Source organism: Struthio camelus, chromosome 5 (assembly GCF_040807025.1).
Source record: "Struthio camelus isolate bStrCam1 chromosome 5, bStrCam1.hap1, whole genome shotgun sequence".
NCBI classification, from domain to species: Eukaryota; Metazoa; Chordata; class Aves; order Struthioniformes; family Struthionidae; genus Struthio; species Struthio camelus.
The window spans coordinates 77,808,896-77,835,016 of record NC_090946.1 but is presented as its reverse complement, the minus strand read 5'-3'; the positions used below and the strand labels follow the sequence as shown (position 1 = coordinate 77,835,016).

Here is a 26,121-nt window from a genome sequence, read left to right as displayed (position 1 = left end):
CAAAGAGAGGTAGTTTGTGTAGTTAATATGTCATCCACCTTGGCAGGTTGCTGTGGATGTTGGTATGAATTCAGCATTTAGGCCAATTCATGGACTTTTAAGTTGTGAGGCTCCACCCCTTGCCTGGGCAGCCTCAAGCCACTGACTACTGGAAGAGGGAGGACACACTGGGGAGGGAGGATGGCAGAGCTGTCTTGTCCCTATTTTTGAGGCATACACTACTAGCCACTGTCAGAGACAGGCTATTGGGCTAGACTGACCTTTGGTGTAAGCATATACACCACTGGACTTTTCACCTCTGTGACTGTGTCTACCACAGGGGTTCCGCCAACGCTTAGAAGTAGGGTTTTTGTACACTCTGGAGACACCCGAAGCATCTGAAGTGTAGCCTGAGCTGTTAAAGGCCACAGTCTTCACTAACGGATGACCTGCATGCCACACAATACACCTGAAACTCTGAGGCTAAGCCAAGATTTGAGATTCTTGTTTTACTTGGTTGACGACGGGGTTGCACTGTTTAGACAATGTTCGTACTTGGCAAGCTACCTTAGCGCGGCACAATAGGATCATTTTTAAACTACTTTCAAGCACCTGCGGAATACAAACATAGCAGCAAGGCTCTGATGCAATGAGGGCTCCTCCATTCAAAGCAGTCACTGTTCTTATAAAACGCTACAAAAAATTGAATTAAATGCATATGTTTATATGGTCTTTACAACCACCATTAGAAAGGTTTTTTCAAAGCCACAGGGACAGGAGGTGAAATTGGCTTTATTCATCTTTGTATAAAACAGGAAGAGGTAGAATAAACCATTTCTAACACAGCTAACCCTTTTTTAACGTTGTCCATTAGATGCCTCTTGGGCCCCTTAACTGAGCCCAGGTCCTGCCTTTCAAATGTGTCTTTCAAGTCCTGCAGGCTTATTCAATATGACAGCTCAAATTAGGCATTATTAAGTTATATCCCTTTATTTCTTTCTCCAAAGGTGCTATGCAATGCCTCAGAAAAGCTTGTGCATGTCAGTTCTCAGAACAGACGTGATTTTTTGCAAGCAGCAAAATCCAAACAGAACCAGCAAGCTCTACCACACGCCACCTCTGCGTCTTTGTGGAAGAACCTTAAAGAAGCCTTGCAAAACCAGTGCACTTGTCAGGTTGTTAGCACAACCTGGGGGCAAACTGAGGAGCAAATTTCTTACCATTAATAGTCTGGGTTTGTGTAACTTGAAATCTTGCGTTCTGAAAGGTCATGTCTCAGCAAAAGGCAGGAGAAAGGTTATTTCCATGGGAACTTCTTTAGAATAATGCACTAGCAAATCTCCAATGAAGAATTCAATCCCCGTAAGTTGTGGAAATATTTTTGCTATAAGAAAAAACTTTTTTTTCATTTTTTTGGGTGTTCAGAGCCTGCTGTTAATGACTCCATCTTCTGTGCTTCTCCTCCAGCATGTGGTGGTTGTAGTTCTTCTTCTGGAATAAACTGAGCATGCCAACATCTTCTTTGTTGACTTGCTTCACTGTCTCTATTCACCTTTCCCATTTGATGGAGATCCTTGGCAATTATTTTTTCAGTATCTTCCAGTATCGTTGTTAATAAATTAAACAGGAGAGCAATCCAGGCAAGACCAAAAAGAATCCAAATGGCCACCACTGTTCGGTAGTAGGAAAAATAATTCCTGTTAGGTTGTTTTCCTTCAAACAGAGAGAGAGAAAGAAAAGGAAAATTTACAAGTTAAAATTGCTTTGGCTGTGTAAAATGGGACAACCTAGTGAATTCATCAAAGCATTTTATGCTGAGTGTTTTAAGGTGACCTTTACATTGTGAGGGAGTCTCTCACTTCCCCAGCAAGGCTGCAGCTCAGAGGAAAAGATGTTTTAGGTTCAGGTAGGGCCAGTCTCTTGTGGCTGTAATAAGCTGCTATACGCCAGTCCACCGTGCTGGCCCTTCAAAAAGATATATTGGGGCTCAGACGGATTAGCAGCAGATCAGGATATTTTACCCCTATAGCATACCAACTCCATTGCAATCGCTGCATGTACAAGTAAATTGCATTGTATTATCATGAAAATATTCCCAAACTCACAAAGCACAAAAAGCAGAGCACAGTCGGCTGCTAGAACTGCTCTACAATTGCTACCTAGACTATTATAATTCTGTGTATTCTTCCAACAAAGTGTGATTATGACCTAATACATAATGGCTTTAAATTACAGGTACCCTTGATCCTAGAAAGAGAGAAGTTGCAATTCCTACTTTGCTTTTGAAAGGCACCCAGATCTTCCTCCACTAAAAAGGTAGGTGACTGATGAGAACTCACTGTCACAAACTGAGAACATAACTTTCTGTGTCGAAAATCAGTGGATCGAAGCATATTTCATGCAGTCCAAACCTCTTAGCATCACCCAGTATTCCACACCTGCTGTTCTGCATGGGTCATTTCATTTGGTTCCTCAGACGTCAGCAGTCCATGACCAACGCTCAGAGAGTTTTTGCTCCTACTGCATTTAATCCCACACAACCTTATTAGCATGATCCAGCTGATATGACCATGGCTTGAAAACTTGGATTCGATGGCAGTACTGCTTACCAAGTGCTACAAGTCACTGTTAAGGGTGACTCCACATAGGAGATAACATAGCAACATGCATGGGTATGGAGGTTAGCACAAGCCTAGTGGAGCATTTCCCTTTGTGAAACTGCCTGGAAGAAGTCAGGATGCTGGAAATTCATTTCAGGTCCTGCAGTGCTTAATATCACATAAATCAATGTGCAGGATTCTTGTACTTCTTCACGCAAGAGCTTTGGAAATGGGGCAAGAGTGGGCAGGTTTGTCCTCATGGACAGAGATCCAACAGTTGTTTCTTCTGCTTCTGGTGGAGTTGACTTGGCATAGGAGCTGCCAGCCTTGCTGCAAAGCATCTGCTTTTGCGCTCATGATTTGGGGATAAGGTTTCAACGCTGTGTTAGCCTAGCAACTTGTAACGTCCTTGCAATGTTCACTCAAAACTGGGCTTAAGTAGAGCATAAAGTTGGTTTACAGCCCAAGTGTAGTTTCACCTATGTGTGTGTGTACAATGAACAGTTAAATTCAGACTCTGCCATCTTCCTAGGATATCTCCCTGCACAAGAGAGGCTTTTTCTCATGCTTGAAGTACAACAGCTACAAAACAGTTTTGAATCACTAATATGCAAATAAACTCAAATTCGTTCTGTTCCATTTAGCCAGCACAAATCCATCTATCATCTATAATCAATTCTAAATGTATAATAGTGAGGACAGCCATTGATTCTACCTGTTTCATTGTGGAGGTATGAGGCATTAAACTTATTATTTTATTGCCATTTTTAAATGCCAATGGAGATAAATGCTGCAGGAAAAATATTTCAGCTCCAATTAAGTCATCTTAATGAAGATGAAATCACAGAGCCAGAAGGCCTGCATAATGGTGATATTTTAACTGTATTTATAAAATAACATGTATGCAGAGGAGGAAAGTGCAATGGAAGTGGTGGTTTTCAGGCTATGACCTGCTCCCATTACTGTAAAGCACACCTGTATTTTTGGACAAGGGAGGAGAGTAAGCCAGTTAGGCTGCTGTCCATTTGTTCACATTTTCCCCTGTGAGGCACCAGTTACCTTCCATCTTCCTGTACTGCATATCATTGAAGTTTGAGGTGCTCAGCATTGCACAGGGGAGGGTCATCAGTCCCACAAATGGTTAGGAAAGAAATGCCTGTGCCTTATTGTCTTCCACTGCAATGACAAAGATTAGCCCCGGCCGGAGAAAACAGTAAGCAAGGTGGCCACTGTTGTGTGATGCAGATTCCTTTCAGATGCCTGAGTGTTGTGTCTTGCTTGTGGCAATACCGCTTACCAGCGCTGGGGGCAAAGAACGTTTCTCTGGATTAGGTGAGAAGAGAACTTCATGGGAGACTGATTTCCTTTGTTTTGTAGGCGGAGGGAGATTTAACCTGCTGGCATCACGTGGAGAAATGTAGCCTAACCAACTCATTGCCATTGCAGAGGTCTTGGATGTTGGTATTTTCTTGCCATGACGATGTCTTCTGCTCCGTTTCTGAAACATCCTGTAAATTTCTCAGAATCAGACCTATTCAACCTACCCAGAGACTTTGAGCTTGTATGTATTTGTGTGAAACTTAATGGCCTTTGACAGACAGGAAGTCAGAACCAACAGCTTGTATTGCACATCCTATGGGAAGGGAAAGGAGTCCATTACATCACAGATGAGCAATCAGCTAGGCCATGAGAGCATTACAATCTTTAAACTCATGCAGACAAGCAAGATGTCAACTGGATCTTCAGAGTATCATCTGGCCTTATACTCAGGAAAATTAAGGCCAGCAGGGAATATCAGAGAGTGTCCGGAAAAGCCTGTGGGCCCCTTCTGCCAAAGTCCTGACATAAGAAATCCTCCAAACAAGCAGAAAGATAGTCAGTCACTCTCCAAAGCCCCTCCTGCCCTTCTGCAGGGCTTGAGAGCCTTGTATTTCATGTGCTGTGGATGTCTGTCCACTGAAAGCAAAGTGAGACTTCCACACTCACTGTGGAGGCAGCACTGGAGCTCAAATACTAACTCCGGAGTTTTCTTCTTGTACCCCTGCTGAAATGAAGTTTCGGTTGGCAAGACGCCAGCAGGAGAGTTTGTAGCAGAGAAATCTTTGATCCTCTGACTCCGGTCCAGGTGTTTGATTGCTTCTTCCATGGACACTGATTCGGCCTCTGGTGTACCTTTTGGAGTTCCTCTAGAAGCTAATTCCATGGAGAGCGTATTCTGGTAAGCAGATCCACGGAAGTGTTTCTGGAAGCACTCCAGCTCACTGAACTGTGGCTTAAACAGTTTAACCTCAGGGGAAATTCAAAGGTCTAACTTGTGAAGTCAAAGAGCATCCAGTGGTGCTTAGGAGACTAAAAGGCCACTTCTGTACTGATATGTGAGTACAAGCTCCCATTTTTTGATGACTGAGTACATTTCCCCACTTTTCTCTTTTCCACAGCTTTGAGGAGAATTGCTGTAAAATCATGTGTTCCGAAATGTGACCAATTATTTCTTTACTGTACACTTTGAAATGTACAATTTAGATGGCCAAAGCACGGATACATGCCTTATTTTGTTTGACTGTCACAAACTGTTGCCTTTCAGTATATGCAAATTCCCAGGCTCTCCGAATCCTCCTCAGCAGTTCCCTTTCCCCTCCCCAAAATGCGTGGCTTCTTTGAATCCTAAAGCACTGTATATCATTATATATAGACATCTTAGCTTTCATCAGCTCATGCAATCCCAGAGGGATGAGTATTTCCCCTAGAACTATACACGGCAAAGACTGGGAAGACCCAGACGGAAGAGTTGTCTCTATAGTACTTTCATTAGAGGCTTGTGCCATCATCTTAATGGTTAATTAAATATGGTAGTATTCCCAGCATTTTGGTGTGTCTCGTCTCTAAATTCAACCTTACCTACTACATAATCACCAAAGCCAATGGTGCTGAGGGTGATAAATGCAAAGTAAATTCCTTCACTGTAGGACCAGCCCTCTGTTATCTGGAAGAAGAGTGATGGCAAACACAGAAACACTAGGATCCCCGTCACCAGGAAGAACAAAAGGGTCAGAAATTTGATCTTCTTCTGAAAAAGAAACCAATTAAATTATAATTCTGATTTGACACAGTAGGTCATATATAATGGTGGGGTATTCAAATGGGTAGCTATCTGGGCATACCTACTAGGACCACAGGGACTAAAGGGTTGTACTGAATTATCTCCCGCTAAAGGTACCTCAGCCTGACTCCAAAGCAGGGGGAAGCCAGGCATCATGGGATTTGCATGGCTACTGTAACTGAGGGACATGTAGGCTTTTTAGTGATTGTATGAACCTCCAGTGACCATGAATTATGGGAGGAATTCCTATCCTCTGTTATCAGAATCAGACTATTTCAATTTTTCACCAAATTACTTCATTTTAATTAGTTTTTAGGTATCGCACTCAAAAAATATCCAAAGTTGCCTGAGAAAATAGATATGTTTTAAATAAGTCATGGAGAATTTACACCTATTCCAATAACGTTATCTCCAGGAGTCTTGAATGTTGCCTGCATTTCTCTGAAGATGCATTGGATCAGTGCCACAGCTTGGATCCCGCTCAATGAATACCCAGCTACAAGACCTTTGTCAAACGAGCTCCTGACGATGAAGTGTCTGGAAAGTGACTTTTGTGCCATGCTACACCCACGCAGCCAGAAAGAAGCCTTGGCTGGGAAGAAAAGACTTATAAATTGAGACTTCTCAGCCAGACATACCTATAATTTATGTACAGAATTTTACAATTCCGGATTGTCTTGAAATGAAGGGCAACTGTTGGATAATTCCCCATGCCTTAGTGCATTGTGCATATGCTAGAGTCGATATCTGATCAAGCCTTATGTTCTGTTTAAGTTTGCCAGACATGGGGAGAAATTCAACAATTTGAACAGAGCTGTCTGTGGCATTCATACCTCCTCCTGAAAGAGGGTTACAGTAGGAGGCAGAGAAAAGCTCTTCCCACTTCCTTAGCAGTGGTGATAGACCAGGAGAAGCTGCAAGAACTTGGGGCATAACCAGGCAAGAGATGGTCTGCCTCTAGGCCTTTACATGTGCCTCCTCACCTTTCAACAACTGGGCTCAAATGGACAACTGCAGCCTGCTGTTTCCTGACTGACAGAGTCAAGGGCGGAGAGGGGCTAGGCTAGGCAATGAGTCAAGTATCTACTGATACCCTTAACATCTGGATGGCATTGGTTGACCTAATTTTTGCTGTCTAAAAATGAGATGCTTAATCATCTCATTCTCTGTCTACTCTCCATAGAAAGAGAATAGTACTTCCTAAGAGTGTTAGCTCCTGAGAGAAGTTTCTAGAGACGTGGGATAAGGTGCTTGCTCTTTCCACTGACTGCTGAAGGAGGCTGGATGCCTGGCATTTAGATGAGTAGGGCAAATGCATCCCTTTCTCTGCCCGTGTCTCTCTTCTACGGCTGCCTTGTCTGTTTAGCCCTGCAGGGTGAAGAACCTCTCTTCCCTGTCCTAGTACGGTGCCTAACGCAGCATGAGAACAAACATAACAGAGGATAATGCTAGGATGAATCTTGAAAGAAGCCTAGCAGTGAGCATATCACTGTGCCTGAGTAAGTGAAACCAATTACCTTTCTCATTCCTTTCTCGTACAGGAATTTCCCCAGCTTTTTACACAGCAGTGAGAGCATCTTACCGACACGGTGCAGAAAAACAATATTCAGAGGGATTCCAAACAGAGCAAAAAAGACACAGAAGATCTGGCCCCCAGCAGTTTTAGGACGTAGCGTGCCATAGCCTATGAAAGAAAGATGGGTCAGAGGAGGTATTCCAAAGAGCTGGAGCAGTCCACAGTCCCATTCACACCTACCCGACCCGAACCTGGCCTACCTTTGCCCCCAGAAGACAGGGCTAGCACTTCTCAACCCCTGTGCATTTGCTTTTCTCTGACAACGCCGGTAGGCAGATGAAGTGATTCACCCTGCACGTTCTGGAGGATGCAGAGAGCACTGTGTGCTTCCAGCCCAGCCTTAATGGGAATGAAAGCATAATCTGAAAACATGCTCTCTCCTCTGACAAGTACATGGAAAGACAGAAACCAGAAGACCGGGGACCTGGAAGATGTCAAGACTGGAGTCCAGGGCTGCTTACCATGCCAGAATCAGATACAGACCATCCCCAGCTTCTTGTCAATCTGCCTGCAAAGTCATGGCTGGAGCATACAGCGCAGTGCTGTGCTAGTGACCTCCCCGGCAAAATGCCAGTAAGCTGGTATGTCCAGATACTGGCTCAAGTCCTGGAAGCAGTGTAGAGTATATAAGAATAGCCTATGCTAAATAGTCTAGACCTTAATGGTGGCTGATATATCCATGCCAAAGAGATATTTGGTTTCAAATCTTATCAAAAGAGAATTTATCTAAGCAGTGAAACAATGGCTGCAGAACTCCAGACACGTCCTTTAATGAACTGGTGACTTTGTTCCTCTCAGACGCGTAGATATCTGAGTACAAGGGTCCTGTCCTTTGTGTATGTCCTTACTGTATCAGTGACCCTGAGAAAAGGCATTTTCCCCAGCCTAGCTCGTCTCAAGGCATCCATTACTCCCAGAGTTCAAGGCTTTCTCTGAGGGAAAAGACAAATAAGACAACTGGCAGATTTATTGGCTGCTAGGCCCCCAAGTGCTTCAGCTATCTTGTGCTCCCTGTCACACAGCTGTTCCACTTTCACGACAACAAAAACCGACATCCCTGATCCTGGGGTTTTGAAGACGGGTAGAAATACGTGATGTAGCTTCACCCACAGACCTCTGCAGGGAAGGTGCAGAGAAACAAGCAAAGCTGTACTTTTCCTGTGACAGCCTCTCTCCCTTGCTGGAGAAACAAAATTTGATGGGAAGCAACTGATCTCTGCTTGCAGAAAAATGTAATAATGAAAAAAATACAGTGTGGTATTTGTGGTAGTATGCTCTCAAGACCAAGCCTGTTACTGCTTCCCCCTCCGCCCCTAGCCCATGAAGAGCGGGAGTTTTACCCTTGAAAGCACTATCTGTTCAGGTCCTAACAACTATACATAATAAGCACCACACACGCACACACAGACACGCACACAGACACATGAAAATCCTACCTATTGTGGAGACAACCGTGCCTGCAAAGAAGAAGGAGTTACTGAAATCCCAGTTGCTGTTTTCAATCTGTGATTCCTTTCCAACAGGGTATACTCCGTTCTGAATGGCTTCAGTCAGGTTCTGCGAGGGAAAGCAAGGTTTGGTACCAGCACGGCTGCTTTTCTCAAGCATTTGCTGCAAGAGCACTATGTATTTAGCCATTACTGCTCCTTTCCTGTAAGTACCACTCACCTGTCCTCAACACTACTCCAAACACCATTCACAGCTTAGCTTTTAAGGAAGGCAAAGCCTTGCTGGCAGCCAGACAGCATTTCTGAGTGTTAGTTCTTTGCCCTATAGTTATGTTGAGTGGTCTAATATGAGAACTTGTTTTTTTAGTGTGAACTGCACCTCCCAGGGACCTTAGTTTTTTCAGTCTACCTACTTTGGAAACGAAGGATCCTAGAGAAGACTAGCACATGGCAGAGCAGGGCAGCCCACTGGTTTTAAGTGATGGGGTGGCTAATTGCTGGTTTGGAGCTTGCCCTGGAGATGACAGTGGTGGCTCCAAGGTCTAATTCCTCATCTGTGTGGAGGTATACTGAGCAGTGTGCCTGATCCATCCCAGCAAGGTACCAGTGAGTTATAGCATGGTGCATATGACACGCTTGCAGAATTTCATTTCAAGGTTGTATTCTGAGTAGTATCACAGATTTAAATCCAGAGAAAGTTCACTCAGTTTCAAGCCATTATTTTGGTGCAATTGCAATCAGACATGTGCACTGCTCTCTCAATTGCATGCATGAGTACACACACACACGAACACACACACACACACGAACACACACACACACACAGAGTATTTGCAATTAGGCTTTTGACGTGTGGGTAGATAAACATCTGTCAGAAAGTGGTTTGGGCTCAGTGAAGACTGTCCTGGGGTAGGTGATTGACTAGATGTCTCCCCCAAGCCCTTCCAGACCTATCATCTATGATTCTATGCTTTTTCAGACTTTTTTCCCATCTTCCTTGGTTTTAATAATAACTAATGTTGATATATTTTTAAAAGCTTTAGGGAAAAAAAAAAAAAAAGAAAGCAATACCCAGCTGTTCTTGTGTTTAGCAAGCAGAGGCCGGGGGGCTGGATATCTGGATCACAGGCCTATTTGTACAGAGGCAGCCAAGATAAACTCCAGGGCTGAGCCCTGCTAGAGGCAAGACACAGGCTGGAAAAAATTGCACCAGGAAGATCTTCTCCCTTCCCTCCCCTATCAAATCTTCTGCTGGTGCCCCACAAAATCAAGGCTAACAGAAATTATTCCACAGCCATGGCACAAAGATTTCATTCTCCTGAACACGTTCCTCTTTTTATTTTCTTTTCTCTCCCCCAACTGCCCCCCTGTCCCCCCCTAGTCCAAGCTGAGGAGGGTGCATGCATATGTGAAGTGGGGGCTGGATCAATAGTTGCTTTATTAGAAATACTGCTTCTCAGCTCCTCTCCTTATCATGCAAACTGGCCTACTGAGAGCTCTCTTCGTTTCCCATGCAGAAATGCTTACAGGAAGGCTATTTTCAGTCTCCATTCTTTCTGCATTGTAGTAGACAGAGCTACCAAATAGCTAAGATGAACAGAGAACTGTAGCCACTCCGTTTCCCCTGCGGTGACTAGAAACACCTTTCTCTGGCAAGGTTGTGTGTCTTGCTTCCATAATGCCTTTGAGAAACAAACCCTGACTATGCCACAAGCCTTGCAGAGATCTGAGTTTCTTTTTTCCCCAAGAGATTATTTCAGAGCTTGCTGCATTGTTCTTTTGCACCGCCCGTGATGTTGCTGCGTGCGTGTGGCAATCACCCCCACTCGTTTCTGACAGCCTCGTTGTTTATGCCGTGCCACCCACTGTAGATCAGCACAGCCCCACCGTAAGCCACGCTGGCAGGAGGCAAGAGTCAAAAGAATCAGGCCCCTCGGGTTTGTTCTGTTTTTTTTTCAATAGCCAACACAAAAGGTTCTGTCCAGCCTCCTGTGCTGTATTTACCATCAGCACGATCTGCCTAATCAGACCAGAGAACAGGCTTGGGGTTTGCGAAAATCATCCAAATTTTCGCAACAGTGACACAGTGACACAGTGAAAGTCATCTGTGTAGCAAGGCAGAATAGGAAATGCAGTCCAATGGAGAAAGGGGAGGGAGAAATGGCTTCCCCGGTGCCTTGCACTCACCTTCATAAACTGCTCCATCTCCGCCACCGTGAGGTGGGTGAAGTTCTGCAGAAAAGCTTCCTTCATCTGGGCAGCTGCCATTTTCTGCTCCTTCTCGGCAGTCCTCTCCAGCGCCTGGAACACGGCTGCGCCCACCAGCAAGTAGATGAAGTAGCCAGCCACCAGCAAGCCTGTCTGCAGCTTGCCACTGCACATGGCCCTCGGCGGGACACGGTAAGGGACAGGGAGTGAAAGGTGGCGGTTGGTAAATCCCTCGTGCTCCTGGCAAGCCTCCTTTGAGACAGGAAGCACAGCCCCAGCCCGGGTTTCTGCTGGGATCCTGCACGGACAGGGACAGCGAGCTGTCAAATACGTTCATGGGAAAGTTGAAAAAAACAACAACAAAAAAACTTTCCACTCTCTGGGCTGTGTGCAGTTTAGAGATTTCCTCTTGTCTGTGAAACTGTGCCTTGCTGAGTTCTCAGGAAAAGTGGGTCAGGATATGAGGAGCTGGCACAGGGCCATCTCCTCCTGCTTGAGAGGCGTTCGCCTGAGACTCTGGGGGACAGGTGAGGGCAGCTCGCACAGGACCCACAGGGGAGCTCACTTGGAAAAATATTATTTTTCCCCCTCTGCCTCTAGCAAATTTCAAGAACTGGACTCCAGGGCAAGCCTCGACGACCCCAGAATCCCCCTCTCCCTCTGTGTCCAGGGGCAGCTCCACTCAGAGGTGGCCAGGCCATTCTCCTGGGCCTCTCTTGTCTGCTTGCAGCCCAGGACAGGGCACCGTGAGACCACAACAGCTTGCTGCGAAACGCTGGGGATAGATGCAAAGGGGTGCAGGCTGCAAAAGCACCAGGCTTGTGTAAGCAAAGGCAGATGATTTCCCTCAGCAATAACCCAAGTAGAACTGCCCAGTCGGTACTGGCTGCGTCAACAAGGAAGCTCCATTAAGGCACAAACGTACCTGCAAGTGCTGGAGCGTGGACTGAGGGGGCTTCTTACTGTGCGCTTCCATGTTAACGATGCCTTGTGAATGGGCTTGGTGCTGAGCCAGCCTGGACTCTCACTAAGCCTGATTACTCCTACCACTAGATTATGAGAAAAGTAGATTTCCTAAAGCATTCAGATGTGGTCTTTTTCCTTTGTTTCACAGTTTTCCCTCAGAAACCTCAACTGCCTCCTTCTGAACCTCTCTGATCTACCTTTGGGGCACTATCTGCACATATGTTTTGCCTCATGAAAATTCAATGGGTTTGGGACTCACCCTGAGCTCTCCACACTGAATAATGATGTTCTGTCATCCCATTCTGTTGTAAAGAGATAGATGTTCACCAATGTGAACATCTGCCCTCTTCAAACTGCAGTCAGTTGTATCCAGTATGCAACAATCTGTGCCTCCCACCACATAACCTTTCAAATGCCAGTGCTCTATTCTGGTCTAGCCAGGTTCTTCTACCAACATGTCCTGTGCAATGTATCCAAGACTCCTGTCTTGGACTTTACAGTACGGTGAAAAGTGGTTGTATGATTGGGCTCAGAGAGTCAGGGTAAAGAGGTTGTCCTTTGCCTAGAGGACAATATCAAGTGGAGTATCGTAGGGGTCTGTCCTGACACCTGTCCTGTTAAACTTCTTTATCAGTGACGTAGAGGAGTGATGAAGTGCACTCTCATCTAGTTTGCAGATAAAACAAAATTGGGAGGACCAGGCTATACACTCAAGGGCAGGACTGCCATCCAGAGGGACCTAGACAGGCTGGAGGAATGGGCCAACAGAAACTTCATGAAATTTAACAAGAACAGATGCCAAGCTGTGCCCCTGGGAAGGAGGAACCCCTTGCAAAGATAAAGAGTGAGGATTGACTAGCCGTGGAGCAGTTCTGCAGAAAAGGGCCTGGGGATGCTGGTGGGCAGCAAGCTGAGCATGATCCAGCCATATGTCCTGGCAGCAAAGATGGCCAAGAGCATCCTGGGCTGTAGAAACAGGAAACAGGAAAATAACCAGCAGATCAAGTGAAATGATTATCCTCCTTTACTCAGCACTTGTGAGACCATATCTAGATACTGCATCCAGTTTTGGGCCACTCATTATGGGAAAGACATTGACAAGAGCAACTTCAGCAGAAGACCACTGAGATGGTTGGGGGCTGGAGCATTTGCCTGTGAGGAGCAGCTGAGGGTCTAGGGCTTTTTCAGCCTGGAGTAGAGATGGCTTTGGGGGTGACCTATAGCGTGACCTAATATTGTGACCCCTCAATACCTACAAGGTGGTCATCAAGAAGTTGGAGCCAGGCTCTACATAGCAGTGCATGGTAGGAGGATGAGAAACAACAGGCATAAGTTGAAACAAGAGAAGTTCCGACTGAATGTAAGGAAAAACTTTTCACCTTTGGGAATGGTCAAGCATTGCAGCAAGTTGCCCAGAGAGACTGTGTAATCTCCGTTCTTGGAGCTTTTCCAAGGCCCAACTGGATAAAGCCCTCAGCTACCTGGTCCAACCCCAGAGCTAGCCCTGTCTTGAGCAGGAGGTTGGATCAGAAACCTCCTGAGGTCCCTTCCAACCTGAATTATCCTGTGATCCTATGATGTCATGGGAGTCTTCATTACAGAGAAGTTCCTTTGTAATCAATACACAAATGCTTTGTTGTGCTGGGGCCCAGAGATGCAAGCTAAGCAAAATCCCCATGAGTTTTAGAGGCATGTCAGCCTGTACACTCTGTAGGATCAAACCTGTAAGTGCTGAGGTTCTTTCCACGTTTCCAGGGCAAACCAAGAAGTTGTCATAGTGTTATCACCTCATATAGCCAGCTCGTTTGTCTCTCAGTGCCAGTAACGGTAGACGTCTTAATGAATGATGAAGCTCTATTTTTTCTGTCACAGTGAGGTAATGAGTATAGATCAGCCTTTGCTTGCAAACAATCGTAAATGCTGCTGCTTATGAATTTGCCTGTATCGGTTCCCTAGTGTTGTTCCCTAGTGTTCCCTGGAGCGTTTCCCATGAAATCCTTAATTCCCTTAAGAGAGCACTCCACTCAGTGGCTGAAAATCTATGTCTTTCCCAGAGGCTTATGACTCATCCCATCTCATGACCATGAAGGGACCCTCCCAGGAGCACATAATCACTGGCCCTGGCTTGGAGCATGACTTCTCCCTCCTTCATCTTTACTTTTGTCAGGACTTCTTAGCTACTCCATGACTTCAATGAGGTATTGATATATCTCCTATCTGATGGGTCACATAACTGTGCCTTCCTCTCCCAGCCAATTAAGGAGATCTGTAATAGACCTTCTGTGGGCTGCTTACCTGCCTCAAGGCTTCTCACATGGGGGTCCTCAGGTGTAGGCCTCCCAGGTGTCCTGAAGTCCTTGATTTGAGAGTTATGAGAGAGCCTTGAGCTGTTACGTTCCAGAGAACACCACAAAACAGAGGCTTAGTTTCTCATGAGGAAATGCTTGGCCATATCACTGACCGTTACCTACAGAAATAACTTCTACTGATTTCAGAAGGATGGTCCCCATGCAATTGGAACTTGCCTATGTAAGCGTCAGAGCTTGTTCTCACCAGCTTCAATGGGAATTTGGCCACCGTTGAGAAAAACTTGTAGGGATGGAAAGCAGAGTTCTTGAATGAGGATATTAACCTTGGAACAGATATCAGGCAGACCTGAATTTGGCTGTATCACAGATATTCTTGGATGGTTAACTTGCTTAACCTTAGATTTTCCAGCATTTTCATCTGTTTTTTGCACAGTTTCCATGTTAACTCAGCAGATGTCCTATTTTAATCATGAGAAAACACTGAAGCAAATCAGCCATCAACAAAGCGTTTAAAATCTATTCCGTTCTTCAAGCCCTGGTGTTCTTACTGTGCTTGAAAATACAAGAAAATGCAGAAACTCTGAGATTAGCTTCACTGAGCTGGTATGAACAAAAAGTGTCAGATGGCTTCGCTCTGTCCAGTGCTAATTGTCCTTTCACACACAAACCTGCCTGACCTCAGACAAAAACAGGAAAACCATGAATGAAGATACATAGCTTTGCAAATCCTTAAAAGCGTAAAGATTTTCTTTAAAGTGACTGGAAAAGGGTTTGTAGAAACAGGATATGTCATGTTTCCTTTCACTTCTTTTGAAGCTATAGAATGTCGAAGGTGTGTTTGTTCCTCAGATTTCAAATATTTATGTACAAATAATGACACCTATCCCTATGCCCCTTTCTGTCTCTTGGAATCTCAGCTCTGTGAGCCAAGAGAAGTTCCTTTACATGTGCAAATGCAGTGTTTCCTTGTCTGCACACTGCAGCCCTGCAGATAATACAAGCGTATTCTTTGCTCAATATATCAACACAAGAGAAAAAATGGAAGGAAAAACCTGAGGTTCATGGAAGCCAATGAAATTTTTTATATTGACTTCAGTTGTAGTGGTTTGATCAGGGTGGATAAGGTACCAGGAACCTTGTCTTTCTCATGCTGCCACCTCTGAAGTATATATGTTAAACTAGGATTCTCTAGCCCCATCTCCAAGAGAACATGTTTACTCTCTATACATGCATCCCAAGAAGCCTCTGGTTGCAAGGAAGCAGCCAGAATACTTGTGACATTTGTTTTCCTCTAGCTCTGGAATACATATCAACTTTTCTCAGATTGCTTCCTCACACCTGCCTGAGATTCTTTAACAGCCACTATAAAATGTCCAGATAACTGTCAGGATCCCATCACACAATGTCTTGCTTGTATTTGAGGAGGACACTTGCAGAGGGAAAGAGGAAAAGAGGGAACAAGAGAAAGCACAGTATCTGCTCACTGCTAGGATCTTTGAGGGGATCTTCAAGGATAAGTGGCTTTGGGGGAGAAGGGCAGGAGGAACGCATATCCATCCATTCAGTAGAGCACTCCATTTGAAAGGATTCCTCATAAATGTAAGAATAATTTCTATTAGTCTTGACTGTCCTCCACTCCTTGTCTTGCTAGATTAAGAGCTGCAAAACACACTCTGTATGGCTGTCTCTGGAGTTGTGCCTCAGTAGCTACTGACTGAGAATCACAGTGAGAAAGGTGATCTGGGCAGAACCAAAGCACCATTATTGACTTCTTCCCACCTCAGGGACTGGGACACTGGGCTACCCTGATGTCACACCCCGGTCATCACAATTAAGCATTTCCCCAAATACTGGGAGCTGCTGTGGGTAAAACTTCATCACTGGAGGGCTGATGCTAGCTTCTCACACCTGCTTTGTTTGAGACCTGACTAGATAGACTGCCCCAGTGTACCTCCCCAAATATCTGATGAAGCAGCCACCATTATCCCTGTGCACTGCGGAGATCACAAATATATTCCTCCTAGATCCTAGTTAAACAAAACAAATTGCTTGCAATGGCAGCACTTCCCTTACATTCCCCCAGCCCTTGGGCCAGATGGGAACAGACCTATTCAATGCTACACATGCCTCAAAGAGGAGCTGAAAGAAGCAGTTGTAAAACCTCATCACTGTTGTCTTCAGTCATGGAAAACCAATAGCTCCAGCTATCAAGAAGTAGCACTTCTCCACAACTCGTAAGTCAATGGGAGGGCTTTTATTGGCCCAGTTCACCTCTCTCTTTGAGACTGTCCCATTGACACCTAATCTGTCGCTGGCAGTTATATCAACAACGTGATCTACTAGGATATGGCAGGCTGTGAATGGGTTGGGTGTAGCTTCCTGGTAAGGACCTATAGCAGAATATAGGTATCATAGGAATATAGCAGAATACAGGAATATTGTGTCAGGGTGCTGTACGGGCTGGTGGCTCCCTGTGGGCACAGGTGCTAACATCATCAAGGGCTCCTCGTGGCAGCAAGGCAGGGCCTTGCAGCCAGCGCCTGTCCAACTGCCTCAAAGGGAGCAGGGCAGCCAAGGGCAGCCCCAGCCCTGAGCATCGGGTGCCTCTGCAGGGATGGGGACAGGCCAAGGCTGGTCCAGGCTGTCACCCACTGGTCGGGTTCCAGAACAGGCCCATGGCCGGACAGAGGCCTGTTACATGAATGGACCTTGGCAGGGCTGGAGACCAGCACCGTTACAGCACTGTGGGGCAGGGACTGATGGCCCTGGGCTGGCTGAAATGGGCGCCTGGACTTGAGCAGGGTCAGGGAAGGTCCCAGGGAGATGGGCAGGGACAGTAAGGCCTGTTAATGCTCTCAGGTTCCTGGAAATTTGTGACCAATCAAGGAGGCAGCACGTCTGGTAACAGAGTTAATTAATACCTTTTGTTCCAAAGCCAGAACAGACCAATGACGCAATTATGGGCTCAGGAAAAAGAAGCAACACAAACTTTTAGCACCTGGATTATTTATCCAGTCCATTGCAGGGAAACCCATGTAGCGAGATCCGGTGGTAATGGAGGGCAAGGAGCATTTCCCGCCTGTGACATGATACACTGGGACAACACTCTTAGTCTGTGAGTCCCACTCTTATTCCCTCTGCCTTTCACCATACTTACAGTGGAATCATTTCCTTTTTCTATGTATGGAGTCAGTTATCTTGCTACATCATTATGCAGTCTGTGTCCTCAGGCTGTTTATAGCCTGAAATTAACTCCATGTTAATGGAAAATGTTATCAGTTGCTATGGAAATTCCTTGCCATGTAATTGTGGATGTACTTCCTGTTGTGCTTAGGATTAAAACTATTAGATGACCCTCATTTTTACACTTTGTTATAACAATTCTCCTATAAATATCTGTTACTCACAGTTGCGGTCAGAACATTCAGTCTTCCAACATGGGTCATTTCATGTTTTTATTGTGACTTCATGCCAAGCTATTATATACTTACGCTAAAGTTTTCTTCAGCAGTGATCCATATACTTCCCAGTTTGCTATTTAGGACCTGCAAAGCCCAATTCCTGTGGATAACTACCAACTGTCAAGCAAATGGGCTGCTTTCCAGAAGTGAAGAAAATGCTGCAGGTGGTGCTAGCTAGCGCTAGCCTTTGCTAGCTGGGTGTCGGTGAGACATGCAGGAGGTTAGGGCTGCTGCGCAAGGCAGCCCAACATGGGAGAATGCCACAGCAGGGGCTGACACAGCTCAGCGATGTATCTGCCATCACTAGCAGCTCACCTGGAGATCTGTGCTGGCTCTTTCATGGTTCATCATAAACATTAGGGATTCATGTAACAGGCTTTTTCTGGAAGCTCCTCTATGCTGGTGACATCATCTTCAAGGAAAAGACTCCTCAGCACCAGCAGTGCCTTCACTGCCAGCCCTCTTTCCTTGGTATCTTAGGACTCCCCAGGGACTGGTCCTGGACTGGATTAATTTCCTTCTTGAGAGTGAGCATGCCTCTACAGCGTGACTTGAAAGAAACCTGGGGAAATGTGGAAACTGGCAGTGAGCTCCCTGCACTGCTAGGTCCTGTAGCTCACGTATAGGAGGCGAGCTCCTGGATTGGTCCCATCCCTCCGCCCTCCTGCAAGACAGGGCTGCTGGCCTGGGCACTGCTGGGCCCCAAGGGCTATACAGGGAGTATTTAGTAGTGCCTGAACATGACTGGAACGGAGACCCTCCAGCAGCTGGCTATCCACGTCAGATCTCCTCTGGGAGGCAGGAAATAGCCCAGTTAAGAAAAACTTTTCACAATGCTATGGTGACAAGCTATCCTCAGTTCAGGATTCTTCCATTCAGGATTCTTGTTTTCAGGAGAATAAACAAGAGAAAATGCAAATCAGGTTTCCCGTCTTCGAGAAGAGGTTACAGAAGAGTATGCAACTCCAGGTGAGTGACAGGAAAGGACCAAAGAGTCCTGAAAACATCGAGTCTCTTTGAGTGGGAGCCAGCTGCTGTGACGAAAGTGGGCCGCTGGGCCTTGGAGCAGTGGAGGAAGCACAGCACTTCCCCCAGCAGCTGCTCCCTCTCACCTGTGTACCCCAGCTACACAAGGACATGGCAATGCCTTGCTGGTAGCTCCCCCATAGTGTGCAGCACCAGATGGAAAGAGTGCCCAGATGATGGCTTCAAGGGCATGAGCAGGCTGCAGATGGTGTCCTCCCTGTGGTGGCTCCAGCCTTCAAAGACGCTGCCCGCCCCAACGCACAGTTCCAGCCATGGCAGGAAAGTCTTCAAAGAGACCATCTGATAGGCAATGGGTGAGGCAGCTCACCAGCTCCCCCATTGCCTTGCAGGTGTTGGCCATGTTCTGCACTGGCCCCCAGAGGTGCTGCTCATAGAAGGTCTCCAGTGCCCTCCTGCCCGGGGAGTCCAGCTGCTGCTCAGGAGAAAGCCTGTGTGCTGCAGCAGCATCCTTCTGTTCCTCATCTTCTTCCTTCTCCTTGCTGCTGGAGGAGCCCTCACCGCTGCTGCTGTCGGAGCCCTCACCGCTGCTGCTGTCAGACTCATCAATGGCCTGCTCAGTGGCCAACCAGAAGAGTCCAAAGGGCAGTACAAGGGCTCCAGCAAAGGCCCCAAACAGCCCCATGTCCCACCTGACAAAGATCACATCTTCCCTGAAAAGGGAAAGGGGAGAAAAATGAAATGGGAAGCAGGAGAAGAAAAGAGAACAGAAAAGGGGGGAGAGGAGAGGAGTGGAGTGGGAAACAGAAGAGTAAAGGAAAGAAGAAAGGGGAGAAGGGAAAGGAGAGAAAAATGAAAGATGATAAAAGGGAAATGGGAGAAGAAAAGAGAACAGAAAAGAGGAAAAGGGGGAAGGAAAGGTGAAAAGAGGAGAAGAACAAAAGGAAAAGTGAACAAGGAAAAGAAGAAAAGGGAGAAGAGAAAGAGCAGCAAAAATAGAGAAGAGACAAGAAGGGGAAAAATGAAAGAAGGAAAGGGAAACAGAAGAGAAGAGAAGAGTAGAAAATAGGAGGGACAGGTTAAGAAGGGAGGGAAAAGAAAGCAAAAGGAAGGCAATGGAAAAAGGAAGTGAGAAGGGGAAGGAGCAGATGGAATATGAAGTAAAAGAAAAAGGGAAAGTAATCTGAAACAAAGAAGCTCCCCATCTTTGGACAAGAAAAAGCCCATTTCTTTCAGAGAGGATGCCTGTACTACACATTTCTGAATGTGCTCAAACTCCTGCTGCAGCTGAGGCATCTCCTGCCTCAGCTGCTGCTCGTGCTGCTGCATCCACTGCTGCGTGGCCAGATCTCTCTTGTCACTGCTCAAACAAGACGTGCTTTATGAAGCTTCAACTACACCTCCAGCATCTCCCACCCACCTTAACTATGGCTTCCATGACTGCAGAAGAGGTTGAGCAGACTGGCCATTGGAAAGGTTGGGGACAGGGGCCTCACTGGGCACCCTCTTGTTGCCTAAGTGGAAATGGTGAAGCTGTGGAAGGTCCACGACATGGAGGGCAGTGGTGGCCAACAGAGATGGCGCGGGGTGTGCGTGAGCTTCGGCAGGGCTGCTCGGGGAGGGTGGGATGTGTGCAAAGCGAAGCCTCAAATGGTGCGGCAGCCTGTGACCCCTCGGTTGGGAGATGATTGGGATGGCTTTGCCTGTCGTGGATAGACTGGCTGTGTTCTGCCCCTTCTGGCTCCATGGTGGAAAGGAGCCGGGGTTTCTGCACAGCTCTTTTGGTGTGATGATTATCAAAGAGCTTACGAGTCTTCCCCTATACACGAGGGTTGTATTCCTGCTGGAGGGGTCCCAAATACAAATAGGCGTGCAGGTGTTGTGTCACACACATGCAGTGAGGCCAGCGTATCCTCGACATGTGGCCCGCAGTGCTGGTGTGTGTGCTTTGAGTGCAGCACATCTGCAAAGCTTTAACCATGCTGGCCGTGCTGACGCTGGCAGGGGTGCCCTAGTTCTGCCTGTTGAGCACGTGAAGTGTGACCTGCATCTGATGCAGGTCAGAAATGTTGGCGTGCTAGCTGCCGAGAACGAGCTGTCTGGGATTTGGAGAAATACGGCAGCCTGGTGCGCGCTAGTGTTTGTGCTCTGTTTGTTACCCCTTGCCTCCATCTCTCCTCTGGAACATAGGCAGAAACTTGGCCCTCCAACGTGCCTTAGCACTGCTTACACTTCTGCACAGACTTTCCCCATCTGCTTTGCTTCTCTTGCGGAGACTTCTGATCATACACCTTCCTCCCTGCCTCGAGCTTCGTCCTTCTCGGCATGCACCGGGAGCAGCTGCAAGCCAGAGCCCTTCCGCCTGGCTCAGCAAATACTGAAGCTCTCTTTGGAAGTCGAGGACCTCCTTCCACAGTCCCTCTTCTTCGCTCCCATAAGGGCTAAGGGCGTTTTTGGGTGCTTGTGCCCACGTGGTGAGGGGGGCCAACAGGCACGCTGTGCTGCTGCTGCTGCATGGGCTCGCACGTGGTGCATGCCGGGGCCTTGGCTCTGGCTGCCCAAGGCAGGGCTGTGTCACGGCGGCGGCGTGGAGATGATGGCCAGGGCTGGCTGGCTGGCCCTGGAGAGGGGCTCTGGCCCCGTGACAGCACAGAGGACAAGTCACAAAGGGAGGGCGCGGCCCCCGCAGGCGTTGGCCCCGCAGCGCTGCTGGGCTCACAGCACTATGGCCTGGGCCAGCCCAGGCTGCAGCAGCCTCTGCAGGGTGAGCGTGGTGGGGGGCAAGGCTGGGCAGGACGAGGGCCAAGGCACAAATGCCACCTCCCTCCCTCCCTCCCTCCCGGGGCTTTCCAGCGCGCACTGCGGCAAGGGATGAGCCCCACACAGGAGCGCCTTGGGTGGGGGACGTTGCCGCCTTGCGGGCTGGGGACAGACGTGCCCGGGGCTCCCAGTGACCCCGGCTGCCCAGAGGCGTGCTGGGCATGTGCTGCGCACCCGCAGCTCTGCGGGACACTGCTTCCCCAGGACTCCCCACTCTGGTGCCACTTGTCCTTTCTACACCTCTGCCCCCGGCGAAAAGCCTGGACACGGTGCTGGGCCTCAGGGCAGGCTCGCAAGCATGTTTCCCACCACAGCAACATCCACAGCTTGCATCCCCATCGAACCCGCGCGCACCAGGGCCCAAGCGCTTTCCTTGGGGTGGATGGTGGGCCCCACTCAGGCAGCCCTCGCAAAGCCATCCTCGCTGCCTCCAAGCGTCCTCACAACCTCTCCCGTCCTGCCCCTTCGTGCCTGCAGCTCCTGCCCCCAATCTGCAAGCTCTCTGCCACCCAGCCTGGCTCACCACCTTCTCTCCCATCTCCTCTAGGCCATGGCTGTGGGTATTGTCCTCGTCCTGGCCATGCTGGGCATCGTCCTGCAGGCGCTGAAGGTCAGTGACCAGATAGATCTGGCCACGCAGCAGCAGATGCAGCAGCGTGAGGAGCAGCTGAGTCAGGAGATGACTCAGCTGCAGCAGCAGTTTGATCACATGACTGAGGAGCTGCAGAACAAGCTTCTCTGGAAAGACGTGCTCTTGGTCATGTGGGACATGGGGCTGTTTGGGGCCTTTGCTGGAGTCCTTGGGCTGCTCTTGCGGCTCTTCTGGATGGCCACCGAGCTGGACTTTGACGAGTCTGACAGCAGCGGTGATGAGAGCTCCTCCAGCAGTGAGCACGAAGAGGAAGCCCGCGTCAATGAATGGGACCTGGGAAGGTTTCTCATGCAGCAAATGCAGCTGCCAGAGCTGCACCTGGCCAATAGGTGCCAGCTGGTGGAGGCGCTAGTGGGCGACCTGCTCCGCGCCTGCCATCTAATCAGTTGGAAGACGGTTCTGCCACGGCTGCAAGCATGCATCGGGGTGGGCAGCACCTTCGAAGGCTGGAGCTCCCGTGGGGACACCGTCTACAGCCTGCTCGTGCCCCTGAAGCCACCAACTGGGCTCTCCTTCCACCTGGAGCTGGGCACTGGCGGGCAGCTGCCGGCGAGGCACGGCCGTGTTCGCGTGGAGCTCGAGTGCGTGTGCTCGAGGCAGCGGCTGCTGGGCGACGTGTGCTGCTTCTTGCACCCCGGCGAGGCTGAGCTGGGTGGAAATCAGGGCCCTTTCCTCCTGCAATACCTGTGCAGCCACTGCTACCTGGACGTAGAGAAAACCGCCCACTGGCTCCACCTAATAGTCATGAATGCCTGGCTGCTTTTGCCTGCCTCGCACCACTGCCAGCTGACGGTGCTGCCCTCCTCCCGCTCCTGCAAGCTCCACCTGGAAAACACCGCTGGCAACTCCTTGGCCATCGACATGTTGCTTGGGGTGCAGCAAGGCGACTCGGCAGTTTTCCTGACCAGCCAGGAGGCAGAGGCCGGCCTCAGCAGCAGCACAACTTGGCTGGAGAGCTGCGCTGTTGCAGAGATGCTGTTCTTCAGGTTCGTGGCCAGGCACGTCCCCCGCGACAGCTGCCACCTGACGTGTCTGCAGCTCTTTGCCCATCTCCTGGAGGCCACAGCCTTGTCCCCCTACTGCTTGAAAACTGTGTTGATGCACCTGCTCACAGTCACAGCTCTGTCAGGCTGGCACAGGCGGGATCTCCTGCAGCGGCTCGATGACATCCTGCACTACCTGCACCGCTGCCTGGAGGAGAAACAGCTGCACCACTTCCTCCTAGGCAACGAGAGGGTGCCCGGGGAGGTGTCCTTGCCACCGGCCTTCCAAACGGCCAGCCCGCTCAACCTCTTCCAGTACCTGGCACAGCAGCCGGATGCCCACGCCCAGGCGCTGCAGCAGTTCAGGGAGCTGCAAGATCGTCTCCGGAGCCTGTTACGATGACGCTCAAAGAAGGTTCTGGAAATTCAGCAGCAGCCCAAGGAGCAGCTGAGGCAGGAGATGGCTCTACTGCAGCAGGAGTCTGGGCACGTGATCCAAGAGCTGAGCAGGCTTGCCAAGAACCCAGTGGTCTTCACTGTGTGGAATAGGTGGCAGTTCGGGGCCTCTGCTGGAGGCCTCGTCTGCTCTTTGGGCTCTGCTGGCTGCCCAGGAAGCAGGACCTTGACTTGCACTCTTGCGGTGAGCACGGCACCTCCCGCAGTGATGAGGAGCAGGAAGACGCCAATGCACTCTGCACCGGCCAGCCAGCTGCTCCATTTCCAATCACGGGCCCCAAACCCCCTGACCGGCTGTGCAGCACACCCAATTCTTTTCTCTACGCGCTGCCCTTCAGTATTAAAAGGGTGTCTTGGCGTGCCGTTCAACGTACAAACGTGCTGTTAGCAGCATGAGAACACGTAGGAGAGATGCTTTCCCCAGACTGCAGAGGGGAATTCTCCGAGCACTTCCCTGCGATGATGGGCATCTGCTGCTCTTTCCCCAAAGCAGGGACACCATGGTCACGCAGTCTTACAATTACCCGGACAGCTCCTTGGCACTTCTCCAGTCATTTCATAACATGATCACACCTCACCCCTGCACATGGACTGTTTTGCTCTGTCCGTACCAGAGGATCGCATTTCCACCACGTGCTGCTTTCTGTGTCTCCCAGGACCTTCCAGTCCCACACCACTCTTCTTGAGCTAGCCCCCAAGCCACACCACCGGCACAGGCCCTCTTCTCACTTCCCATGCTGGCAAGGTGAGCTTCGTGGCGCACAATCTGTTTGACTCCACGTTACCAGCGGGACCACTTCCGTACCCAACTCATTCCCCTTTCTCTCTCGTAGCTCTCAAAAGAGTAGGTGTTATAAAGGCAAATGCTTCCTGCCTGCCGTATGTGCGCGTATGTGCACATACGCAATCACACACACGTTGCACGTTCAGAAACTACTTTCAGACACCAGTGATCTGCTGTTGCTCATGATCACTCTTAATGAGAGACGGTGCAGAAATGCGTAGTGCAGGCATCCTCTCTGAGAGAAAAGGGCTGCCTCTTGTCTGGAGACAGGGGAGTTCTTTGATTCACATCCCTTTCCCTTTTCCTTTTACTTTATACTCCCTTTTCTCCTTCTCCTTTCCCTTTCCACTTCCTTTCCCGTCCCTATTTTAGCTGTCCCTTCTCTTCTCTCCTCTCCACTTGTCCTTTCCTCTTCTCTGGTCTCTTCTCCACTTCCTTTTCCTTTCTCTTCTCTTTTCCTTGTTCACTTTTCCTTTTGCTCTTCTCTTTTCACCTTTCCTTCCCCTTTCTTCTTCTCCCTCTTTTCTCTTTTCTTCTCCCGTTTCCCTTCTCCTGTCTTTTCCCTTTCCTCTTCCATTTCATTCTTCTCGCCTCTCCCCTTTTCTCTTCTCTTCTGTTCTCTCGTTTCCATTGCCTCGTCTTTCATTTCTCTCCCCTTTCCCTTTTCTCTCCCCCTTTCTTCTACCCTCCCTGCCCTGCCCTGCCCTGCCCTGCTCATTCCCCTCCCTTTTCCCCTTCCCTTTTCCTTTTCCAGCCGCGCCAACTGAGATGAAAGGAAATGGTGTATCTTCTGATGTAGCCATGCCCGCTTAGAAAAACATACCAAAAGGCCCAAAGCAAGCACAGCAACATCTGGGGACAGTGGAGCAGCTGTAGTTATCAATAGCCAACCACTTGCTGCCCCTGTGCTCACCATGGGAGACAAACAGAGGAAAAGATTGGGTCATGGGTGTCCTAGGTACCCATGCTGGAACTTTTCCCTCCATAGCCCTTCCTGCGGACCTTTCTTATGGGTCTGCTCTGCAGCATTCTCTTTCCCTACTTCCTTCAATTCATTTGCTATGCTTCGTAAACAGCTCGGCATCCAGGCCCCCGCTGCGCTTGCTCTCGGCCACTGCTTGCTACTCCTTGCCTCCATCTCTCCTCTGGAACATAGGCAGAAACTTGGCCCTCCAACGTGCCTTAGCACTGCTTACACTTCTGCACAGACTTTCCCCATCTGCTTTGCTTCTCTTGCGGAGACTTCTGATCATACACCTTCCTCCCTGCCTCGAGCTTCGTCCTTCTCGGCATGCACTTCCCTATCTGCTGGGAGACAGCTCGTCAGCGCAGACCTACTGCGACACCTTGTGCACTGCATCCCCAAAGCCAAATTGCCTGCGTCTCACAGCAAGCTGACAAGATCATTCTTTGCAGGGGTAAAACCCCAATGCAGCATGGTTGCCTGGAGCAGCAAATCTCTCTGGCCAGGGTCACCGCAGGGTGCTTGCTGCTCCCTGCAGAGCAATTAGGGGGAAGTGACTAAGGAGCTCTAGCCCGTGGCTGGACTGGGAACAGCCCCTGAGGGGGAGAGGAGGCAGGGGACAAGGTGTGCCCGGGCAGAGGGGAGCGTCCTGCTCTCTCCATCCTCTGCCCACCAGCACTGCGCAGGGACATCCCTGGCTCTGCGGCATGCACCGGGAGCGGCTGCAAGCTGGAACCCTTCTGCCTGGCTCGGCAAATACTGAAGCTCTCTTTGGAAGTCGAGGACCTCCTTCCACAGTCCCTCTTCTTCGCTCCCATAAGGGCTAAGGGC

The 26,121-nt window shown here is 48.9% G+C and overlaps 2 protein-coding genes across 3 annotated transcripts; one reads left to right on the top strand and one right to left on the bottom strand.

The window, feature by feature from the left end:
* Positions 1-755: 755 nt before the first annotated feature.
* LOC104141393 (potassium channel subfamily K member 16) lies at positions 756-11,311 on the bottom strand. 2 transcript variants are annotated; one of them, XM_009670687.2, is made up of 5 exons: positions 10,891-11,188; positions 8,692-8,812; positions 7,197-7,363; positions 5,478-5,646; positions 756-1,692 (listed from the first exon to the last, which is right to left on the bottom strand). In XM_009670687.2, the coding sequence occupies exons 1-5, from the start codon at positions 11,083-11,085 to the stop codon at positions 1,385-1,387; spliced, it is 960 nt and encodes a 319-aa protein (XP_009668982.2). In that variant the 5' UTR covers positions 11,086-11,188; the 3' UTR covers positions 756-1,384. The 2 variants fall into 2 exon arrangements, with proteins under 2 accessions (XP_009668982.2, XP_009668981.2); XM_009670686.2 differs by lacking the exon at positions 8,692-8,812 and having other exon boundaries at positions 1,276-1,692; positions 10,891-11,311.
* Positions 11,312-21,982: 10,671 nt separating this feature from the next.
* Positions 21,983-23,545, top strand: LOC104141428 (inositol 1,4,5-trisphosphate receptor-interacting protein-like 1). Its single transcript, XM_068947648.1, has one exon. It carries the CDS (start codon positions 22,002-22,004, stop codon positions 23,487-23,489), a length of 1,488 nt encoding a protein of 495 aa, XP_068803749.1. The 5' UTR covers positions 21,983-22,001; the 3' UTR covers positions 23,490-23,545.
* The last annotated feature ends 2,576 nt before the right edge of the window (positions 23,546-26,121 follow it).

What these genes read in the sequence shown, in the direction of transcription:
- LOC104141393 (XM_009670686.2), bottom strand. Translation starts at nt 11,248, where the DNA reads ATGAACGTATTTGACAGCTCGCTGTCCCTGTCCGTGCAGGATCCCAGC. An exon ending in AGATGGAGCAGTTTATGAAG is followed by an intron (nt 7,364 to 10,890) that starts GTGAGTGCAAGG and finishes TTTCTTTCATAG; the next exon opens with GCTATGGCACGCTACGTCCT. An exon ending in ACGAGAAAGGAATGAGAAAG is followed by an intron (nt 5,647 to 7,196) that starts GTAATTGGTTTC and finishes TTTCTTTTTCAG; the next exon opens with AAGAAGATCAAATTTCTGAC.
- LOC104141428 (XM_068947648.1), top strand. Translation starts at nt 22,002, where the DNA reads ATGGCTGTGGGTATTGTCCTCGTCCTGGCCATGCTGGGCATCGTCCTG.